At 34.4% G+C, this 21567-nt stretch overlaps 1 protein-coding gene across 1 annotated transcript in view; it reads right to left on the bottom strand.

The window, feature by feature from the left end:
• Nucleotides 1–21567, bottom strand: part of CCDC141 (coiled-coil domain containing 141) — a 272693-nt gene that overhangs the window by 87019 nt on the left and 164107 nt on the right. Inside the window, 4 exon segments of the mRNA XM_078146957.1 lie at nt 1114–1239; nt 1472–1651; nt 11786–11965; nt 14964–15158. Coding sequence (XP_078003083.1) covers nt 1114–1239; nt 1472–1651; nt 11786–11965; nt 14964–15158 — 681 coding nt within the window.

Below are 21567 nucleotides of genomic sequence, written 5' to 3'. Positions count from 1 at the left end.
TCCAGAGAAGCAATGAGTACACATTAATTTGGAGGCAGATTGTGACTTGACAAAAATCTGATAGAGCTGTCTCAGAGTACAGTGGGCTACCTCTTTCTTCTCATTCACTGAAGGTCTTTGAGAGGAGGCTGAATGACCACACTGGGTATAGTAGAGAAGATTCCTGTTCAGAGAAGAGATTGGAATAGATAACGCTGAGGTCCCTCACATTTCCAAGATACTGTGATTCTGTGAGTGAAGGCTGACACACAAACAAATCTATGAAGTACCCTCTATCCCCACAAACCAGTGGATCTTAGAAGTCAATTATTATATGTAAGTGACAAAAAAAGTTAGGATCTGGATTTTGGTCTGGTGTTCTAATTTTGCAGCAGAGAGATGCCAAGTTAAGAAGGTGGCACATATTGTCAATAGAATGCCCTGGCTACCTTTACACTCCTGCGCCAAGCTGAGCTGGGGTTCAGAGGGAAAAAGCACTGCAACCCATGCTGTCTGGACAGCAGCCATGAGCATGACTCAGTGTTCATATCACCCACTCCTTCCGTACCTTCACCATTTAAGGCAAAGGGATAAAGGAGAATTAGCCACAAATAGCCATGGTTGGGAGCAGAGAACTTGGATTGTAGGGGTAAATCACAGGTTGACACAGGGATGATTTGATTGGCAGAGGCCTTGCAATGGGCTAAGATATGGAATGCCTACCAACAGTAGGCAACCCCCCCTCTTTAGGAGTTTCAGTCTAGAAAAACAATGTCAATTATCTTCCTAGAAAAATAATTTAGAAGAAATATGCATTTGCTTATATTCCTGACATTCTTTCAATGTAAGTGAAAATAACTCTCAAAAAGCATATAAACAGTATCTTGTAGACAGAAAGTGTCATGTATATGCCTGAGTATACAAACACACACAGACACCTCCAGCTGTACAGAAAATAACCAATGGAGAAAATGTGTTTTTAAAGAGAACTTTTGCACTTTAATAGAAGGAAATTTTCTCTCTTTTTAAAAAGAGAGTAATTTGCCAGGCTATTGAAATAAATTATGCAAATTGCAACTGAATGCTTTTCCATTTGCATGCTGCTCAACAACGTCCATCAATCTGTTTCCTCACCTGAAACTGAGGTTTCATTTGTCTCCTTTTTTTTTGGAGATCTAAGAGAGTCTGAAGGCTGCCTCCAAGGTCAAGTGCAGACACCGGGTTAAACACTTCCTGAAGAAGTTTCAAGTTCTGAGTTGTCTGAAATAGATATCAAATGGTGCTTAGTATGCTTTCTTCAGGAGTAAAAGCAAATATTTCACTTTCATTTTAGAGATGTTTCAACTCCATGTTTCATCAACTTTCTCTGTTACCATGAAGGTTTCTATAACATGGAGGGACCTGACAGAGTTCTCACAATGAACTTATTTTTAAACTGCAAGGGACCGGAAATATGAACTCAGATTTCCCCCTTCAAATAGAAGACCCTTACCTTTTTCAGCTGTTCCTTAAAGGCTGCCCACTGCTGTTTAATGGATTTGACTTGGTTCGTCTGAAGCTGCCATGCAATCCAGAAATTCTTGAGCTCTTCCCTTTCTGCATTATGATTTTCTATCATGTTCTCAGTAACATGTATAACACTTTTCACCTTTAATATAATGTCCTCGTTCGCCTGTTAATTTAATGAAGAATATTACTGTTCTTTTCCCAAAGTATAAAAACATCTTTTCAGAGAATATATACTTTTAAAGGGAAGAAAAAATTGGGCTTATGCAAGTAGACTGTGTGATATCTTATAATTAATCAAGTTCAGAGTTTTCTATTTTAGAGGCAGAGTTGACCTCCCAGAAAATGTTCTGTGCTCATATCATCTTCAAGGCTCCAGTTGACCTTAATTTCTTCAAAGCCTTTGGTTATTTCTTTACTTTTAAGGTATGATGGAATCAAATACAAGACCCAGAAAGCTAATGATCAAGATTTTTGAAATGTATTATATTGAATGGTTATATCATTGCCACTTAAATACAGTCAGCAGGACATATTGGAAATAGAGTATCACTTGATGGGGTGAAATGCATTTTTGGAACCTCTATGCATTTGAGGCTAAAATAAAAATACTCATTAATTTCAGGATCTGTAATTTAATTTACATATGTTTTCCCTCCACTGATAAAAGCTGTAACTCCTCTGTGGTAAAGTTCATGGTCTTCAGGTTTTATCAACAAAAATTCATCACACTTTGTGGCCAACCTTGTGATATGCCTCTCCAAAATTAGCTAGGCAAGGTATCATATGGAAGACACACAGTCTATTAATGACCTGTACTCCAACTCATTCTAGCTTATGGGAATTGACAGAACTTGAGTGTCTTTTTTTAAGAACTAGGGTTATCTCTAGGACTTTAGTGGAAGAATAAGAATATTCTGGATAAGTGAAAGGCAAACAATCGCTTTTTTTGTGTATGTGATACATAATTATTTTGAATTTCATCAATCACCAACAACTTTCAAGTGGAAGAGTTAAGACACTTTCAGTCATTTTTAGGGTGAATCAATTATTTACATTTCATGTACATTATCAGAAGAAGAGCTAGACAGAGGGAGTAAAAATTAGGATTTCTGTTTAATGAACTCCATTCAGTTCAATTTAATTTAATAAGCAGTATTTGAGTGTCTTCTTGCAGAGTTCCTCCCCCATGATGGGAATGCATTCTTTCTTCACTTCTGCTTTATGGACTTCCCCTCTTCCTTCAACAAACAGCTCAAGAACTGCTTTCCAGATAAAGACTTTTCTGATCCCTTCATGCAGTTGGTAAAGTACATAGAACTCTGGGCCTGGAGACAGGAAAACCTGAGTTCAAATTCAGACTCAGATACTTAATAGCTGAGTGACCCTGGGCAAGTCACTTAACCCTGTTTGCTTCAACTCCTCATCTGTAAAATGAGCTGGAAAAAGAAATGGCAAACCATTACAGTATCTTTACCAAGAAATCTCCAAATGGGGTCACAAAGAGTCAGATATGACTAAAGTGATTAAATAACAAACAACAAAGAATGACCCTGGGCAAGTAACTTAATTGTCTATCTGCCTACAAGTTTCCTCAGCTGTAAAATGGGGGCAATAATAGCACATCTACTTCCCAGGAGCAAATGGCATAACATTTCCTAAATGCTTAGCACATTGTCTGGCATATAGCAAGCACATAATAAATGCTTGTTCTCTTCCTCCTTCAAATACTAGTGCCCCCCTCAAATTACCTTATATTTAGTCAAACTTATTTGTATTTACTTTCCTTGTATTTGTTCAGTGGATATGTCCTTATTGTTTCCCTCATTCGAATGTAAGCTCTTTGCAAATGGGATTGTTGAGCTCACTGTGCTCGTAACTCCAGGACCTAACACAATGCCTGATACATTATAGACACAAAATAAATATTTATTGATTGGGTGCCTACTATGTGTCAATTGAACAAAACTTAAAAACAACAACAAACAACAACACAGAAATGCATGGATTCATTAAATTACTGGAAACTGAACATTAAGAGATTTAATAGTATTTTTTGAACTCTTCTCAGATAATCTGACTAATTAAAAGAACTTGTGAAGTGGAGTTTTTAAAGAGGCAACATTATTAATAAAGCCCATGACTGTCATATTTATGGATTCTGCTATCTATTCTAGTATCTATAAAGATATACTACCCTCTGCAAATTCATACACTGACTGGTTTATAAGTCAATCTCTCATTAGTATGTTTAATCTGAAGCAATGTCCTAAAAATAAGCACAATAAAGTAGAAAATGATAGGGATAAGGGAATTATCCAAACTGCTGTTAAGAAAAATTCAAGGAGGAATTAATCACTTTCAGCTGGAGGTTAAGGTGGGAATGGGGTGCCACAAGAAGAGGGGGAAGTGAGGAACCTGAAACAGCCTTAAAGGAAGAGAAATTTCAATAGCCATAGATGAAGAAGAAATATGTTCTAGATATGTGGAATGACCTGAATATATTCACAGAAGTCATGAGAATGGAAGGATAAGAACATGGAACAGTTAGTATATGATATAAGCAACATATGATATAAGCCTGTGATACGTCTGATGCCACCAGTATGTGGCATCATATTAATGTGGGGACATATTATATCACTTAGAAGAACCCAGAGAACATTGCTAAGGATTAATGAAGACTTGGCTAAAAACAAAAACACAAACAAAAAACTGAAGACCTTAGGGAAACAAGTGGTGTTTTCATCACTACTACCAATTAAAGGTAGAAGAAAAAGATCTGGGGAGTGAATAGCTAGTTTAATTGTCTGAAAATAGCATTTAGACCTCAGAAGAACAGCTTAAAATATAGAAACGATCAATTTGACTAGAAATGGAATTTATCTAACCAGGGCCCATTAAAAAAAACATACTTGCAAATCTAATCAAGAAGGCTTTAAATTGCTGGGGGAGATGACAGGGAAATAAAACTGCCCCAAATGATCTGGTAGTTTTGGTAACAATAAGTTGGTAAGTTTTTACTATAGGCCTACAATGTGCCAGGCACTGTGCTAAGCACTGAGGATTCAAAAAAGAGACAAAAGGCAGTCCCTGCTTTCAAGGCACTCACAGTCTAATGGAGGAGAAAACAAGTAAATAAATATGTAAAAACCATATATATATATATATATATATATATATATATATATATATATGTACATATATATATATACATATATATGTATGTGTGTGTATATATATATGTATATATATATATATAGAGAGAGAGAGACAGAGACAGAGAGAGAGAGAGAGAGAGAGAGAGAGAGAGAGAGAGAGAGAGAGAGAGACACAGAGAGAGAGAGAGACAGAGAGAGTAAACAGGAAATAATTAAAAGAAAGAAAACACTAGAATTAAGAAGGGTTGGAAAAGGCTTCCTGTGTAAGATGGGATTTTAGTTGGACTTGAAGAAAGCCAGGAAAACCAGTAGGTAGAGATGAGGAGAGAGAGAATTCCAGGCATGAGGGACAGCCAGAGAAAATTCCTAGAACTGGAAGAGATGGACTGTCTTATGTGAGAAACAGCTAAAAGGACAGTGTCATTGGACATGGTGGGGTATAAGGTACAAGAAGACTGGAAATGTGGAGAGAGAGAATAGCAAGCAAAACATAGGAGGAAGCATATTTAAGTAGAAAGTCAGTTAAAGATATGGCCTCATATGTCTATATGCAAATGCACAAAATATGGGTAATAAGCAGAGTAAATTATGGAATCTAATGCACAGAAGAAAATTTGACTTCATAGATACAGCTAACATTTGGTAGGATAGGACTGATGATGAATTTGGCAGTAGAAGGATATGCTTTATTTTAAAGGAATACTGTATATAAAAAACATAAATATAAGAACCTGAAAGAATAAACAGGAGGGATAAGGATCAATTGAAGTAAAAACAGAAATGATACTGTTATACATTGGTATATAACTTACTTGGGAAATGCAATAATTTATATAATTTCTACCTACAACAGGCTGACTCAGAACAAGCTGGTTTCTCCACTTTTAGTTAATTCTCTTTCAGTTGATTATAGGATTCCTTGCCATACATCCATTTCATTGATCTCTTTTATGTGTTTTTAATTACTTTTATCTATCATTTTAAATATCCTATTCTAATATCCTCTTTAAAAGAATATTACCCCAAAGAAGCATGAAAAAAATTGTTACTCTTAAAGAGCACACTTGAATGACTGTTAAAGATATTTCAAGGATTCTTGCTATGAGAAATTGAGTATTTCAAGGGTCATTCGAGTCAATAATAAAACAGGGTTAATCTCAGCAAAGTGTGTCAAGTGTGACTGTAAACAAAAAACAATGCGCCAAGCTATTTTTGTAAAACAGACTAATTAATCCTCAGGGCAGGAAAAACCTTCAGAGGAACCTGGCAGGTGGAAACATTGTTACTTATTTCTCTACAATGTGGCATAGACTTCTCGAAGTTGTAATAATAGGTAGAAGATTGATAAGTAAAAAGATGTTAACCATCGCTTTATAAATAAAATTTTTATCATGGAAAGACAATATAAAGACAAGAGTACTGAAGATTGGAAAAAAAATAATTTTTACCAACAAAAACACTTTAGCACTCAAAGCTATATACCAAAACTGTTGTCAAAAGAAGTCCGGTCTGATAATTATGGAAATGGAATACTGCAACGTGACCTTGTGCAATGCCACATAATATGAAAGATTAAGAGATAGAGATGTTCTTCAATGGCTTAAAAACTCACCCAATTGAAATTTCACTGAAAACCAATGGTTAGAATCACTGCATAATAAATTCATGTTGATTGCTAGTTACAAGAAACTTCAACTATCTAGGCATCTGCCAACACTCTTTCTTGGCCAAAAACAGAAAAAACTGATAAATTTGTGACCTGTGTTAAGATTAATTAGCAAGCATTTTAAAATTTTTCATTCATCAAATGGTGGAGGAATTAATGAAGGAAATTGCTATTTCTTAACTAGATTCATAAACACTAGGGCCCAGAAAGATCTGTAGCTGTTGATGAATGCTAAGGATAGCAAAAAATGACATTCTGTTTGTTTTTGGCTATGTAGGGGCAAGAAGAGGATTAAAGAAAGGACACAACTGCTGCTTTGGGTAGGTGGGATGATGATAATAGGTGACTATGAGAAGGCTGATCTCTTACTTCGTTCTTATTTTACTTTTTCAAGGAAAATGACCTTTAGATTGGAAAGGATAGAGCAGAAATGTTTAGCAGGGAGTAGAAACTCAAGATTAATGAGATGACAAGGTTGCATAGGCCTCCATGAGTTTAAGTCACCATGTCCAGAAGAATTACATCTCAGAATACTGAAAGAGCTGGTAGCTATGGTTATTGACCTCCAACCAATGGTCTTTGAAAGACAGAAAGAGATGCTGCAGGACTCAAGAAGGGCAAGTATTCCAATTTAAAAAAAGAGAAGAGGGTAAAGTCTGCAAACTATAGGCCAATAAGGCTGATTTCTATTCTTGGCAATACTCTAAAAACAGCATTAAGGAAATGGCATTTACAAAGGAAAGCAATGATCATTAAAAACCAGCATTCCTTTTTCAAAAACAGGTCATGTGAGATTAACTGCATCTATCTATCTGTCTATCTATCTATCTATCTATCTATCTATCTATCTATCTATCATCTATCTATCTCTATCTGTCTGTGTCTGCCCCCCTCTCTCTCACTATTTTCCAGGAAGCAGTTGACAAAATCTCTTATGTTTTAGTTGTGCATGAATCTGGGAGATATGCTATATGACAGAATAAGATTTGGGATTAGTTGAATAACTGTACCCAAAGAGTGGTCACTAATCATTTGAGATTGGGGTTGTTATAGAAGTGATTACTGACTGAATTAAGTGGCCTCTGAAGTCAATTGCACAACACAAGGTATATGAAAAGAATTAGATTAGGCTAGTGACAGACTGTGAAGGGCCTTAAAACACAAAGCTAAGGTGTTTGTATTTTAACTAAAATGTATAACTAAAAGGCAATAGAGACCATGCAGTCATATGTTTAGAACTAGAAGGGACCTTCATGGTCAATGAGGCCAACCTTCTCAGTTTAGAGATGACAACACCGAGGCTTAGGATAGGAAAATAATTTGGCATTTTTAAAATATATAAATTAGAAAAGGATGAGATTGGACATATTGGACCATTTAGAAGATCATTAGAATAGCCTAGGGAAGAAATGGTAACTTCCTGTAGTAGATTGGTGATTGTTGGAGCAGAGAGAGATGTTGTAGATTTATAAGTAGTCAATCAGCTACACCCCAAATGTGTAAATTAATGAACTAAGGTCAACACAGAGAAAAGTCCTCCATAAAGTACCACAAGTTTTTGCTTTTGGCATCAGCCTCAGTGATTTGAATGGACACATAGAAGGAAAGATTATCAGACAACACTAATCAAAAGGTAAAGTAACAGAATCAAGATGTGAAATAATTTTGACAGCTTGGAATTCTGGGCCAAAAACAATAAGAAAAAAAATTTAATATGAATAAATTCAAAGTTCTTCATTTAGATTAAAAATCTCAGTTTCATAAATATAGGAAGAGGAGACATATCTTGACAGTAATTCATGTGAAAAACATTTAGGAGTCTTAGCTGACTATAAATTAATATAAGCTAATGCTGTGTTATAGCTGCTTTAAAAGAAGAATTAAAAAGCTAATGAAATCTTGGGAAAATAGATTTAGAGTCATGAGTGCTTAAATGCTTTTTCTGTCATGGAACCCTTAGGCAATATGATGAAGCCTGTGAATCCCTTCTCAGAATGATATTTTTAAATAATTTAAAGAAATGCTAAATTTTTGTCAGAGTTTAGTGAAAACAACATTTTCCCCATCTAAGTTCACTGTTCCCTTGGGGATATGTGGACCCCATGTTAAGAATTCCTACTTTAGATAGGGAGAAATAATTGGCCCACTCTATGCTGGTGAGAATAAATGTGGAATGTTGTGTTTAATTCCATATGCTCCATTTTATGAGGGAAATTGATGAATCAGAGAGCATATGGAAGAGGTTGATCAGGAGGAAAGGCTCTGAAAATTGTCTCACGTAAGGAATTGTTGAAGAAACAAGGAATGTCAGTGTCTCTAGTTGTTTGTACTCTCAGATAATCATGTAAACACTTATCTGTTTACACAATGTATTCTCCAATAATTCCTTACATGTAAGGACTATATTTCCCTTCTTTTGGTTAGGGCCTAATTATCCAAACTGAAAAACAAAGTTATCTTAAGAATATACGTGTGTGTGTGTGTGTGTGTGTGTGTGTGTGTGTATGTGGGTGTATATTCATATTGAACTTCTTACCGTTTTTGTCCCAGAATTATAGGCTGTCAAGATTATTTCAAATCTTGAATACATACACATATAATATAATATATATATGATTTATGTATTTCTATATAATTTATAATATATTTTTCAGTCTATACACGCACACATAATTTCAGACTGTCTGGACAACCAATAGAGTTCATTTCTCAGTGTACTTCTCTGTATGTGTTTGGATAGATAATGTAATTGGTCAATAAGTTCAGCCCATAATTGAGGAGAAGAAGAACAGTATGAATTGCCTCTGGGAAATTGCAAAGTTCCCTTAATAACCTGAAATTTCTCCCTGAAACAGAGGCCCATCTTCCTAATATCAATATTCTAGTAGTGCTGTTATTATGGTTATGAGTCACAGAATACCACAGCCTCTACAAAATTGAAAATGAGTTATTACCCAAGGAGGAATGGAGTAACACAAAGTAGAATTAAGTATGCTTCTATTATTATACACAAGGAATTACAGAGATAACAAGTAACTGATGATAAGGTTGTCAAAAAAAATCAAGGATCAAGGAAATGTATGAGTAAAAAATAAAATGAGACAGTCATGTGGCTACGGGAAGCGATAATCAATGGATAGACCTTGTGCTCCACTGGTATCCTCACAGAATCAAGATCAAGTCTCTCTGTTGAAATTTAGGGAAGAAAATGAACATGAGTACATGATACAGTCAGGCATGGATGAGTTGTGATTTCCATCAAGGGGACGAATACTCACAGGCTTGTTGGGAGGATCAAATAAGATAATTATGATAAATGCAAATAGTAGATCTAAGTGTAGTAGATACAATATAATGTATAGATAGACAGACAGACAGACAGCAGATAGATAGATAGATAGATAGATAGATAGATAGATAGATAGATAGATAGATAGATAGATAGATAGATATAGATATAGATATATGTGTGCTTACACATATTTAGTAGATGCTACATAAATGCTGATGCTGATGCTGATGCTTATAATGGATGAAAATATCACAGATCAAGTTGAGTATCCTCAGCAACTAGCAGAAGGCCTTTCATCAACTAGGAGCTTTTAAATAAATGATTATTGAATGTTTGTTTGACTTGATAAAGAAAATACCAAGAAGAAAATCTGAGAATACTTTAGAGACTTTGGAGAAACTGAATCTATCGGACTCCAATGGATCCAAAGACAAACAAAGGAAGAAGACTTGTATTCATCACTTTTAAAGAAAAAGAGTGTATTGAGATTTTAAAAAAGAGATTCCATATCATCAGTGGGAATAAAGGCAAGATTAAGGTAGCCTACCCAAAAAGTGTCCCAGCAGCAGTACAAAGCAGGGGGTAGCCAATGGGGTGGAAGCAGTGAGAAATAGGAATCAGGAAGAGGAGAAGGAGGCAGTGGTAGTGGTGCTGGCAGAGGCAGTGGAGGACTTCTTAATCTCTTGGCTTCCCTGGCTTCCTTCAAGTCCCAGCCAAAATCTCATCTTCTACAGGAAGACTTTTCTGATCCCCTTTAATTCTAGTGCCTTCCCTCCACTGATTATTTCCAATTTATCCTCTATAAACTAGTTGTACATAGTAATTTGCATGTTGTCATGCAATACCTTATCATGAATATATCATGAATATCTTAAGAACAAGAATGTTTTTGGTCTTTCTCTGTGTCCTCAGTGATTAGCATAGTGCCTGACACATAGTAGGGTCTTAATAAATGTTTATTGAATGAGGGAAAACAGAATCATAGTCTTCAAATATTTAAAAGACTATGCTTTTTTATTTCAATTTTTTTCCGTGAAAGATACCGAAAATAGACTTATTCTGTGTAACCCAAGAGAGCAAAACTCAACTCATGACTGGAAGTTACAGAAAAGCAGGTTTTTGTTGAACGTGACCAAAAAATGTAAACAGCTAGACTTTTCCAACAATAGGTCTTTTCAACTGCCTAACAGAGTGTGTGGCAACCTTTTGTGATAGTGAGCTCCCAGTCTCTAGAAATATTCAAGCAGGATTTAGGTTATCTATCACCTGTCAGGAATGCTATGGAAATAATTCTTTTATCTGGTGGAAGGTGAGACTAGATGACCTTTAAAATTATTTCCAACTCCAAGATTCTATAAGTCTCCAATATTTCATATATATCATTTCCTATTTAGATAAATGAATACATCAGAAACTGTTACAAGATAACTTACCACATTATAGAATTTGGTATAATGTAATTTGCTATTGGGCTTTATCCTAGGTAGTTAACTATAGAAAGTACTACAGGAAGCTCCTCAGATTATAATTTCAATTATACCTTGTAAATCGAATTTGGGCAAAACTCCAAAAGAATAATATTTATTCTTATTCATGCTTTAAAAGAAAGATATCCTGATTGTCTTTCTACTGTGCTTTTTCTCCTCAAACACTATCTCTAACTCCTCTCTCCCAGACCCCTAGGTGTGCCCCTGTATCTCCATCCTGATAGGTGACTTTCTGTAGGGCCTAGGACTCCATAATGCTTCTTACTCATCTTCCTACCATGCCATCTGCAGGCTCCCTTCTCTCCTTTTCAATACTGCTTTATGTGTTGTCTTCTCCACCCAGAAGCCTTATTTTCTTGTACTTGTATTCCCAGGATTTGGCATAATGCTTAACACACAGTTAAGTGCTTAATAAATGCTTTATCTAGCTAAATATCTAGTAATAGTGATGATGACGATATTTTGGATTTACATAAAGCCTTTCTGGCTAAGATCTCCAAAGCACAGAATATAAAGTAACAAAGAGCCTGTATGAAAGCTGGCCTCCAGGGCTGCTTCAGAGGGCTAGGGTGGAAAAGCATCTGAGCATGTTCTTGGATACAACATTGATTTAACAAGGAATGACTTTCCTTTATGTTTATGGTTCTGATGAGTAATCCTTGCAGAAGGTGTAACTCACATAATGCATTCTCACCATATTTATTAAATTAAGAAATTCAAGCCCCAGGTCTTGAGCTGAAAAACTCTCCTTTAAAAACAATTGCCACTGGCTATTGGGAGACTCCATGGAAGATAGGAATTGAGTTTCTCCTTTTTCCTGTTGAGTCAATTCAGTTTTGAAAAACTCCTTTAGGCTCCTAGTCAGCTCTTCTACCTGAAAAAGAAGGATTTTTTTTAATCAAGGCACTGAAACTTCTTTTAAAAAGAAAAAAAAAATCCTTCAAATTCAAACATGTCCATATAAGAAAAACAAATCAACATGATACATTTCAAGACTGCATCTTTCTCAACAACATTCAGATCATCATTGAATATGTCAAATAACTGCAGTGTCTCAGGAACCTATTTAGGCAGCTGGCAAATAGGACTGCTTATGGGATCCAGATGGAGGTGACAAGTTTATTACCCAGTAAGACCTTCTGAGCACAGCCAAGAAAACAGATTTTTTTAGTTGTTTTTTTTTAAACTGTCAGCAATTTGGTCAATTCCTGTCACAGATCACCTTAATATCACAAAGGAGTGTGATATAATTTAGAGTGAGGCAGAAATACACAAGTAGAAAAGCCAGAGCTAGAGAGAAAAAAAAATGAATGTTAAGTAAAAGAACATTACTTTGGAATCCCACAGCTTATATAATGTTAATAAATGTTAAAGCAATAAAAAAAAGTGAAAATAAATCTTAATTTTCTCTATTGCTTTGAATACTAACCAATATTCCATATAAATGGTACTGAATTCTTGGAGATCATTTTATTTTGCCAGAGGCTGACACCAACTGTGCCATAGGAAACACACATTAACACTGAATTTTGTGCTGAAACTACAACCAAAAGGCTTTAATGCAATGATGCCTATTAATTTTAGGTGAAACATTATAGCTAATGGGACAAGATGCCGTAGATTGGTCAGAACTACTGGGGTGATTCTAAGAGGGAAAAACATTCCAGGAGATTCATGAGCACCAGATGTAGGGGTCCTTCTGGACCCATGTATTTAAAATAAATTTAAAATAAATTAAAATAAAACCAGTTATTGATTTAAGTTGTTTTTATATTGCCCAGATTTCCCTGTATCCATTTATGCTTCTCTGTATTCATTATATTCATCATTTCTTGTAACACAATAATATTCTGTTAGGTTTATGTACTATAACTTGTTTAGTGATTTCCTCCTATTCAATGAGTATCTACTTTGTTTCCAGTTCTTTGCCACCACAACCCACTTCTACAAACATTTTAGTGTATACACAAGCTTTCTTTTTGTCAGTGGTCTCCCTGAAGTATATGCCTGGCAGTGGAATCTCTGAGACAAAGCATGAGGGCATTTTAGTCACTTTATTTCCTTATTCCAAGTTGTTCTTCAGAATAAGTGTGCCAACAATGCATAGTGTGCCTATCTCACTATACAATACCCTTTCAACATTGACTATTTCCATCTTTTGTCACATTTGCCCATCCACTTGGTGAGAGGTGAAACCTCAAAGTTATTTTGATTTGTATTTCTTGTTTACAAATGGTATAGAGTTTTCTTTCATATAGTTGTTAATAGTTAGCAATCGTTCTTTTGAGGACTTCTTGTTCATATCCTTTGACAACTTATCTATTGGGTAATGGGTTTTGGTCTTATACATTTCTGTTAGTTGTCTACATATCTTATATACCAAGCCCTTTGATAAAAAGATTTTCCTAGCCAACTACTCCCCTAAATGACTTGACTTTGTTTGTGCAAAGCTTTTCAATATCATGTAATCAAAATTATCTATTTTATCTTTTGTAAGTGACCTTTTCCCTTGTTTGGTTAAGAATTTATCTCCTACCCACACACGAAAGGTATATCACTTGTTTCTCTATTCATTATTTAGGTATGAGTGAGGGAGGAAGGGAAGGGAAATGAACAAACACTTGTTAATGCCTACTGTGTGCTAGATATTGTGCTAAGCACTTTACAATTATTTTCTTATTTGAAACTCAAGTTCTGACAGACCCATGGTTGTAATGATCACTAGCTCTGATGTGAAAGAGCACATTCTAAAGGTTATAAGAATCCTCCAAAGTCTTACAGATTATCTTTGGGGGTCCAAGTCATGAGATTACTCTTCTGTCATTCTGCTTTTTAGTGAGTTTTTTGATACTTCAGTAACAAAACCTCTATTTAATGGAATCTACTTTATATCAAATTTTATATAGTTACATAAAATTCTATCAAATCTCTATAGATGATGATGTCGTAGAGTTTCAGTGTAAGAATTGGCTTTAGCATCAACAACAATCATCTTGAGCATTTATTAGATGTGTAACACTGTTAGGCACACAAGGATGCAAGGATGCAGAAGACAAAATCCATCCTTTAAAGAATCTGCATTCAAGATGTGAAGTTAGGTCATAAATATATGTATGAAAAAGGAAAAATATAAAGCATCATACACTATTCCTTAAATGTGTGGCATAGGCATTATGCTCCATGGTATCAGATAACCGATAGAGTGCTGAGCTTAGAATCAAGAAAACCTGGCTTTGACTCCTCCAACTTACTAGCTGTGTGACTTTGGGCAAGTCATTGAACCTCTCTCTGAGCCTAAGGTATAACAGATAAGTATTAATTCCTTTTTGCCATTGAAGAAAGAGAGGGTGAGATTAAATGATCACCTATAGTGGTAAATGTCAGAGGAAGACATGCCTCAGCCAATTTTGTGTCCTTTCTTTCTACCACACCATGCTTTATTTAAAACAATTATTTATAGAATGTTATAACAAGTGGTCCCAATACTTTATTTTGTTGAGTTATTTTAACTATAAGGAATATCTGTCTGCTAAGGCACCAAGAAATTGTTATTGGTATCAGGACCTAGAGTACTCACACTGACAAAATCATAGTTCATTGAAACATACCAATATGTAATCAGAATTTATACAGATTAGAGTAGATTATCTATTTAAAAATACAAATAACTTACCCCCTTTAGTTTCTTTTATTGATTGGTGGACACATATCTTAAAAGCCCCCAAAATAAAATTGTTCCCTGCTTATATAACAGTGTACCTGCTCCAGGGAGAAGGATTTTCATTAGGGTATACACAGCTATACCTGTGAACAGAGGGAAAGCATATGAGGTAGAAAGTGAGATTGTGAGCGACTACTGAGAAGTACTTTACCTTCTCTAATGACTTTAGAAATGCCACATGAGTTTGGAGGACTTGCATCTTGGAGGTGATGTTTCTGACAAGCATATCCAGTTCTTCCTTTATTAGTGCAGCTTTAGTAAATAGGGATGCCTCTTCATCAGGCTCAAATGTGTCTTCTTCTTCTTCCATGATTTTCACAGCTGCTTCTAATTCATGTGATGTCTCCTGTGAAGGCATAAGTACAAGGATGTAGGCCTAGGCTGACAATGAGATTCAGGAAAACACAAATTTCAATGGCTTCTGAGTATGCCTGCACAGATGTTACAAATTTAGACACTGATTTTGTACCCAGAATCTTCTCTGTAAAAGGTACAACTTTAAAAAAAACCTTTAAAAATAGCTATACTTTATCAGTGCTTCCTATTCACCCCCCTCTCTTTTTGTTTGTATCATGTATAAAAGAAAAGTTGTTTATGGTATAAGATGCAAGATTATTTCTGGGTCCTCCCAGGGTTAAAGCCTACCAGCCTATGGGATATAAAACAGTATTATTATGATTGTTTTAAACAATTGTTTTATTTTTTTCTAATTTCCATCCAAGATTTGTTATTTCATTTTGGAATTGACTCAATGAGTCTCCCCTGCTTCTGGGATTCTTATCTGAAACCGGATCTAAGTGGAGGCAGAAGGATTTTAAACAACTGTATGATGAAAATGGTACAAATCAATCCATAGGTCTAATATAGCTTAAAACATTTAGTCAGTTTCATAGACTTGCTGACAAGAGTGAGCTATATTTATTTCTGACACTCATCAGTAAGTGAAATGTATGTCTGGCATGTGAAATCTACCAAATGACAGGTTTGATAAATAGATACTGTTGCTACCAGGAATCTTGTGCTTCTTCTGGAAAGAGTGTAGTAGCCAAAAATTGATTCTAAGGAGGGGGAAAAAACGTAAGAAATAACCTGCTTTTCTTAGCAGTCAAAAGCTTCTCATTTGCCACAAGGAATAGCTTTGATTATTTAATATTCTTCCCTAGTACACACTGGAAGGAAGGTAATTTTCATCATGAGTCACTTTATAATGGCGCTTTGTAAGAAACAGGGACAAAACTATTCCCTCCCACCTTTCCCTCCTCTCTATCCCTCCTAAAAATATGGTGAAAAGGCACAAGCCTCTAAAAGCACACACCTAAAACAAAATCATATTTCACAGAAAAATCTTCTTACATCTTTCAAGCTACTTTACAAAAACTTATTAAGGGTGACAATGCTTTAAATCACTATGAATTCTCCTATGTACTTAACTGTGTTCTAAAATTGTAATACAGCATAATCCACATTCCAATTCCACCCCCAGTTGAATCCTTCAGTTGGAAATCAAAGCTATCTATAGTTGCATGAAAAATATCTCTTACTATTGATTAGAGAAACACAAATTAAAACAACTCTGAGCTACCACCTCACCCCTATAAGCAACTAAAATGACAAAAAAAATGATAAATGTTGGAGGAAATATGGAAAAATTGGGACACTAATGTGCTCTTGGAATTGTGAACTGATCTAACCATTCTGGAGAACAATTTGGAACTATATCCAAAGGGCTATAAATATATACCCTTTGACCTAGCAATACTACTACTAGGTCTGTATCCCAAAGAGATCTCCCTCCCTTAAAAAAAAAAAAAAAGGAAAAGGAAAAGATCTATACTATAGGTACAAAATATTTATAGCAGCATTTTTGTGGTGGCAAAGAGTTAAAAGTTGAGGGGATGTCCATCAATTGGGGAATGGCTGAACAAGTTGTAGTATATGATTGTGGTAGAATACTGTTGTGATATAAAAAATGACGAGCAGGATAGTTTCAGAAAAACATAGCAAGACTTACATGAACTGATGCAAAGTGAAGTGAGTAGAACCAGGACAAGAGTTTACACAGTAACAGCAATGTGGTACAGCGATCAACTGTGAATGACTCAACTATTCTCAGCAATATAATGATCTAAGACAACTCTGAATAACTTATGATGAAAAATGCTATCCACCTTCAGAGAAAGAACTGATGGAATCTGAATACAGATAAAAGCATAGTTTTTTAAACTCTATTTTCTCTTTCTTTTTTCTTGTCTATATTTTCTTTTGCAACATGGCTAATATGGAAATGTGTTTTGTATGACTCCACATGTATAGTCTATATCAAACTGCTTGTCTTCTGAAGGAGGTGACAGGGGAAGAAGGAAGGAAGAAAATTTAGATCTCAAAATTTTAAAAAATGAATATTAAAAATTATTTTTATAAGTAATTAGGACATATATATTATATATACATATATATTATATATGTGTGTGTATATATATATATATATATATATATATATAGCAAGACGGCCACAAATGTGTCCTTTGATTCCCAATGCCTACATCCCCAGAGACTGCTAAGAGTAGACTTCCAAGTGATATTGTTCTCCCTTTTATTGATCTGATCGTGTTCTGGAGTAGAAGAGCTAATTTATTCTTTTGTATTCAGCTCTCTGCTCTAATCTATATACCTTCTGATTTCTGTTTTACAGTTTGCTCTGATAAACAGTATTGATTGCTACTTGCAATTGTGTGTGTTTGTGTGTGTATGTGCATGTGTGTATGTGTGTAACCAGTGTTTGATGAGAGGAACCTAATCTGGCTGAAAGTAGCTATTGTTATAGGTATAGCACAGTATTTTTGTTATAGTTCTCTCCCTTTTATGAGGAGAGAAGGTGGCTTTTATTCTGAACTCTCTAAAAGAGCATCATACCTCCAGACTATGAATATCTGAAGTGTAAAATATAGAAGTCTACTCCATCACCCTTCTTAGAAATAGGATAGTAAAGGAGTCAACATCCAGTCATAGCTGTTTTGGCTCTTAAATGTTCCTCCCCTGGTAGGCTGTTGGTGGTACTTCCAAGACTCTCATCCCACTCTCCACAGTGGTAGAGACTGTAGTCTTTCTGGGGATCTCAGCCACTCTAAATATATTCCTATAGTTTGGACCATCCTAGGTCACTATTGGCCAGAGTTTAAACTACTGTGCAATCTGATCTATTTTATCTGTGTATTACAATAGTTATTCAGGTATATATTTAGTTTTTTGTCTACACTCTAAGCTCCTTGAGGGCAATAATTATTTTGTTTCTCTTCTTTGTATCTCTAGGACCCAGGAAAGTGCTTTATGTATTTTTTTCTTCCCTTTCTTTTGGTCTAGACCAGCAATTCTCAATTTTTTCATGTCAGAACTTCTTTATATTCTTAAAAACAATTGAAGACTCTTCAAAGACCTTCTGTTTGTATGGGTTATATCTATCAATATTCACCATATTAGAAACTTATGATTTTGACCTCATGATCCCCACACTTGGAAAGCTACTGACTCAGACTGATAATTGTATTGATGTAGAAAGCTCCCAGTGAGAAAATTCCCTCAACCATTGAAAAAGTGTTCTGCAACTTCAAATCTTAGTGAAAATATCTTTGGGCATTTAATGAGTTTCCTTGGGTTTAAGGGACTTGCTCAGGGTCTTGAAACCAGTTTGTGTCAGAAGTGAGATTTTAATGTAGGTCTTCCTAACTCAGACATTTGTCATACACAAAGTCATGGTGCTTTACATTCAAGGCATTGATTAAATATTTATTGAATTTAACAGAAGGGATATATTAACATACTTATAATATAATCCAAAATACTGCTAGGGTTTTCTAACTTGTGGTCCATGAACTTTCAAAAGTATTTTGATAATTGTATTTTAATATAATTAGTTTCCTTTGTAATTTTTATTTAAAAATTTATGTTATTTTTAATTTATGTAATAAGACAAACATTTCCATAATATAGTATATTAAAAAAGATGATTGCACATGAAACTGCAAATCTATTGTATACAACTTGCTACTCCTTTTAAATATATATCAAAGTTATCATGTAAATTTCTCTTTTCCTCTTTTTTTCTTCCCTTTACCTTGCTTACTCTAGAGATGGCTACCATTAGACACAAATATGCATATATGTATAAAATCATTATATATAATATATTATATATATATATGTATACATATATACTTATATTTATCAGTTCTTTCTCTGGATGCAGATAGCATCTTCCTTCAAATGTCCTTTGCAGTTAATTTGGGTATTTATAATAGTCAAAATGACTTATTTGCTCAAAGTTGCTCTTAAAATAATATTGCTGCTACTATATACAATGTTCTCTTGGTTCTGCTGATTTTTCTCTTCATTATTTCATGCAAATCTATCCATGTTTTTCTAAGATAATCAAGTTCATAATTTCTTATAGTACAGTAATATTCTATCACAATAATATACCACAACTTGTTTAGCCATTCCCTAATTCACTAGAACATATAGGTTCTTTTCCTTTCTTCCCTAATTGTCTTTGGAAATAGACCTAGTAATGGTATTGCAAAGGGTACAAGCGGTTTAATAACTCTTTGGGCATAATTCCAGATTGCTCTCCAAAATGGTTGGATCAGGGGGCAGCTAGGTGGCGCAGTGGATAGAGCACCGGCCCTGGATTCAGGAGGACCTGAGTTCAAATCCGACCTCAGACACATAACACTTACTAGCTGTGTGACCCTGGGCAAGTCACTTAACCCCATTGCCTTGCCAAAGCAAAAAAATAAAAACAAACAAACAAAAAAACCCCCAAAATGGTTGGATCAGTTCACAACTCCACCAACAATGAATTAGTGTCCCATTTTTTCAATATCCTTTCCAACACTTGTTGCTTTCCCCTTCAATCATTTTAGCCAATCTGATAGATGTAAAATGATATCTCAACGTTGTTTTGATTTGCATTTCTCTCATCAATAATGATTTAGAGTATTTTATATGACTGTAAATTGTTTTGATTTCTTCCTCCAAAAACTGCATGTTCATATCCTTTGACCATGTATCAATTGGGGAATGACTCCCATTCTTATAGACTTTACATAGTTCTTGATATATTTGAGATATGAGACCCACATCTGAGAAGCTATAAAATTTCCCTCTAATTTTCTGCTTTCCTCCTGATCTTGGCTACATTTGTTTCATTTGTGCAAAATCTTTTTAATTTAATGTAATTTAAATTATCCATTTTATACCTCACTCTGGTCTTTATCTTTTATTTATTAACAAATTCTTCACCTGTCCATAAGTCTGATAAGAAATATATTCAATGTTCTTCAGATTTTCTTGCAATATCTCTCTTTATACTGTCATATAACTATTTTGACCTTAGCTTGCTAAATGGTGTAAGATATTACTCTATGCCAAATTTCTGTGATACTGCTTTCCAGATTTCCCAATAATTTTTACCAAATAATGACTCTTTATCCCCAAATCTTAAGTCTTAACACCTGTCAAATACAAGATTACTGTATTTATTTGGTGCTGTAAATTGTATGTCTATCTACTCTGTTCCATTGATCTACCTTTCTATTTCTTAGCCAATATCACATAGTTTTGATAATCACCATTTTATAACATAGTTTAAGTTCCGGTACTACTAAACCTCCTGCCTTTACATTTTTTTTCATTAGTTCCTTTGATATTCTTGACTTTTTGTTTTTCCAAATTCAATAAAAAAACTTTTTGGTAACTTAATTGGAACGGCATTGAATATATAAATTAGTTTAGGTAAAATTCTGATTTTTATTACATTGGCCCTGCCTCCCCATTAATGATTAATATTCTGCCAATTATTTAAATCTTATTTTATTTGTATAAAAGGTTTTTTAAAATAATTTTGTTCATATAGTTCCTGGGTTTGTTTGGGCAGGTTTACTCCCAGGTATTTTATACTGTCTAGAGTTATTTTAAATGGGGTATCTCTTACTACCTCTTCTTGCAGGGTATTTTTTTTTAATATATAGGAATGCTGATGATTTATGTGGATTTACTTTATGTACTGCTACTTTAATAAAATTATTAATTGTTTCTACTAACTCTTTAGTTGAGTCTTTGAGATTTTCCAAGTATATCATCAAATTGCATCATAAGCCACAGTTTAAGATGTGCTGAAGGGGTTGTGAGTAGAAAAAGTTTAAGAAGTCCTGGCCTAGAAAAAGAGATAGCTTTAGTATCTCATTCCTTATTCTACTTCATTCTATTTATTTTTCTTCTCTTATTGCTAGTGCTAATATTTCCAATACAATATTGAATAATATTGCTGACAATGGGTATCCTTGTTTCACCCCCGATGTTACTGGGAAGGCTTCTAGCTTATCCCCATTACAAATAATGCTTGCTGATAGTTTTAGATAAATGGTTTTTTTTTATCAATTTAAGGAAAAACACACTTATGCCTATACTTTCAAGTGATTTTAATAGAAATGAGAGTTGTACTTTATCAAAAGCTTTTCTTTTTGTATCTACTGATATAATCATATGATTTTTTATCCTTTTCATTTTTAATACTAGTGATTTGTTTTTTCTGTTTTTTTAATAAAATTAACCAAGTTTATCTGTTTTATTGTTTTTTTCATAAAATCAACTCCTAGTTTTATTTATTAATTCAATGGTTTTGTTATACTCAGTATTATTAATCTCACCTTTAATTTTTAGGATTTAAGATTTAGTGTTTAATAGCAGATTTTTAGTTT

The sequence above is a fragment of the Phascolarctos cinereus genome, unplaced genomic scaffold, assembly GCF_003287225.1.
Source record: "Phascolarctos cinereus isolate Bilbo 61053 unplaced genomic scaffold, phaCin_HiC Scaffold_726;HRSCAF=1367, whole genome shotgun sequence".
In the NCBI taxonomy this organism is placed as follows: Eukaryota; Metazoa; Chordata; class Mammalia; order Diprotodontia; family Phascolarctidae; genus Phascolarctos; species Phascolarctos cinereus.
The sequence above is the reverse complement of the archived record's forward strand: the minus strand, read 5'-3'. Positions and strand labels throughout refer to the sequence as shown.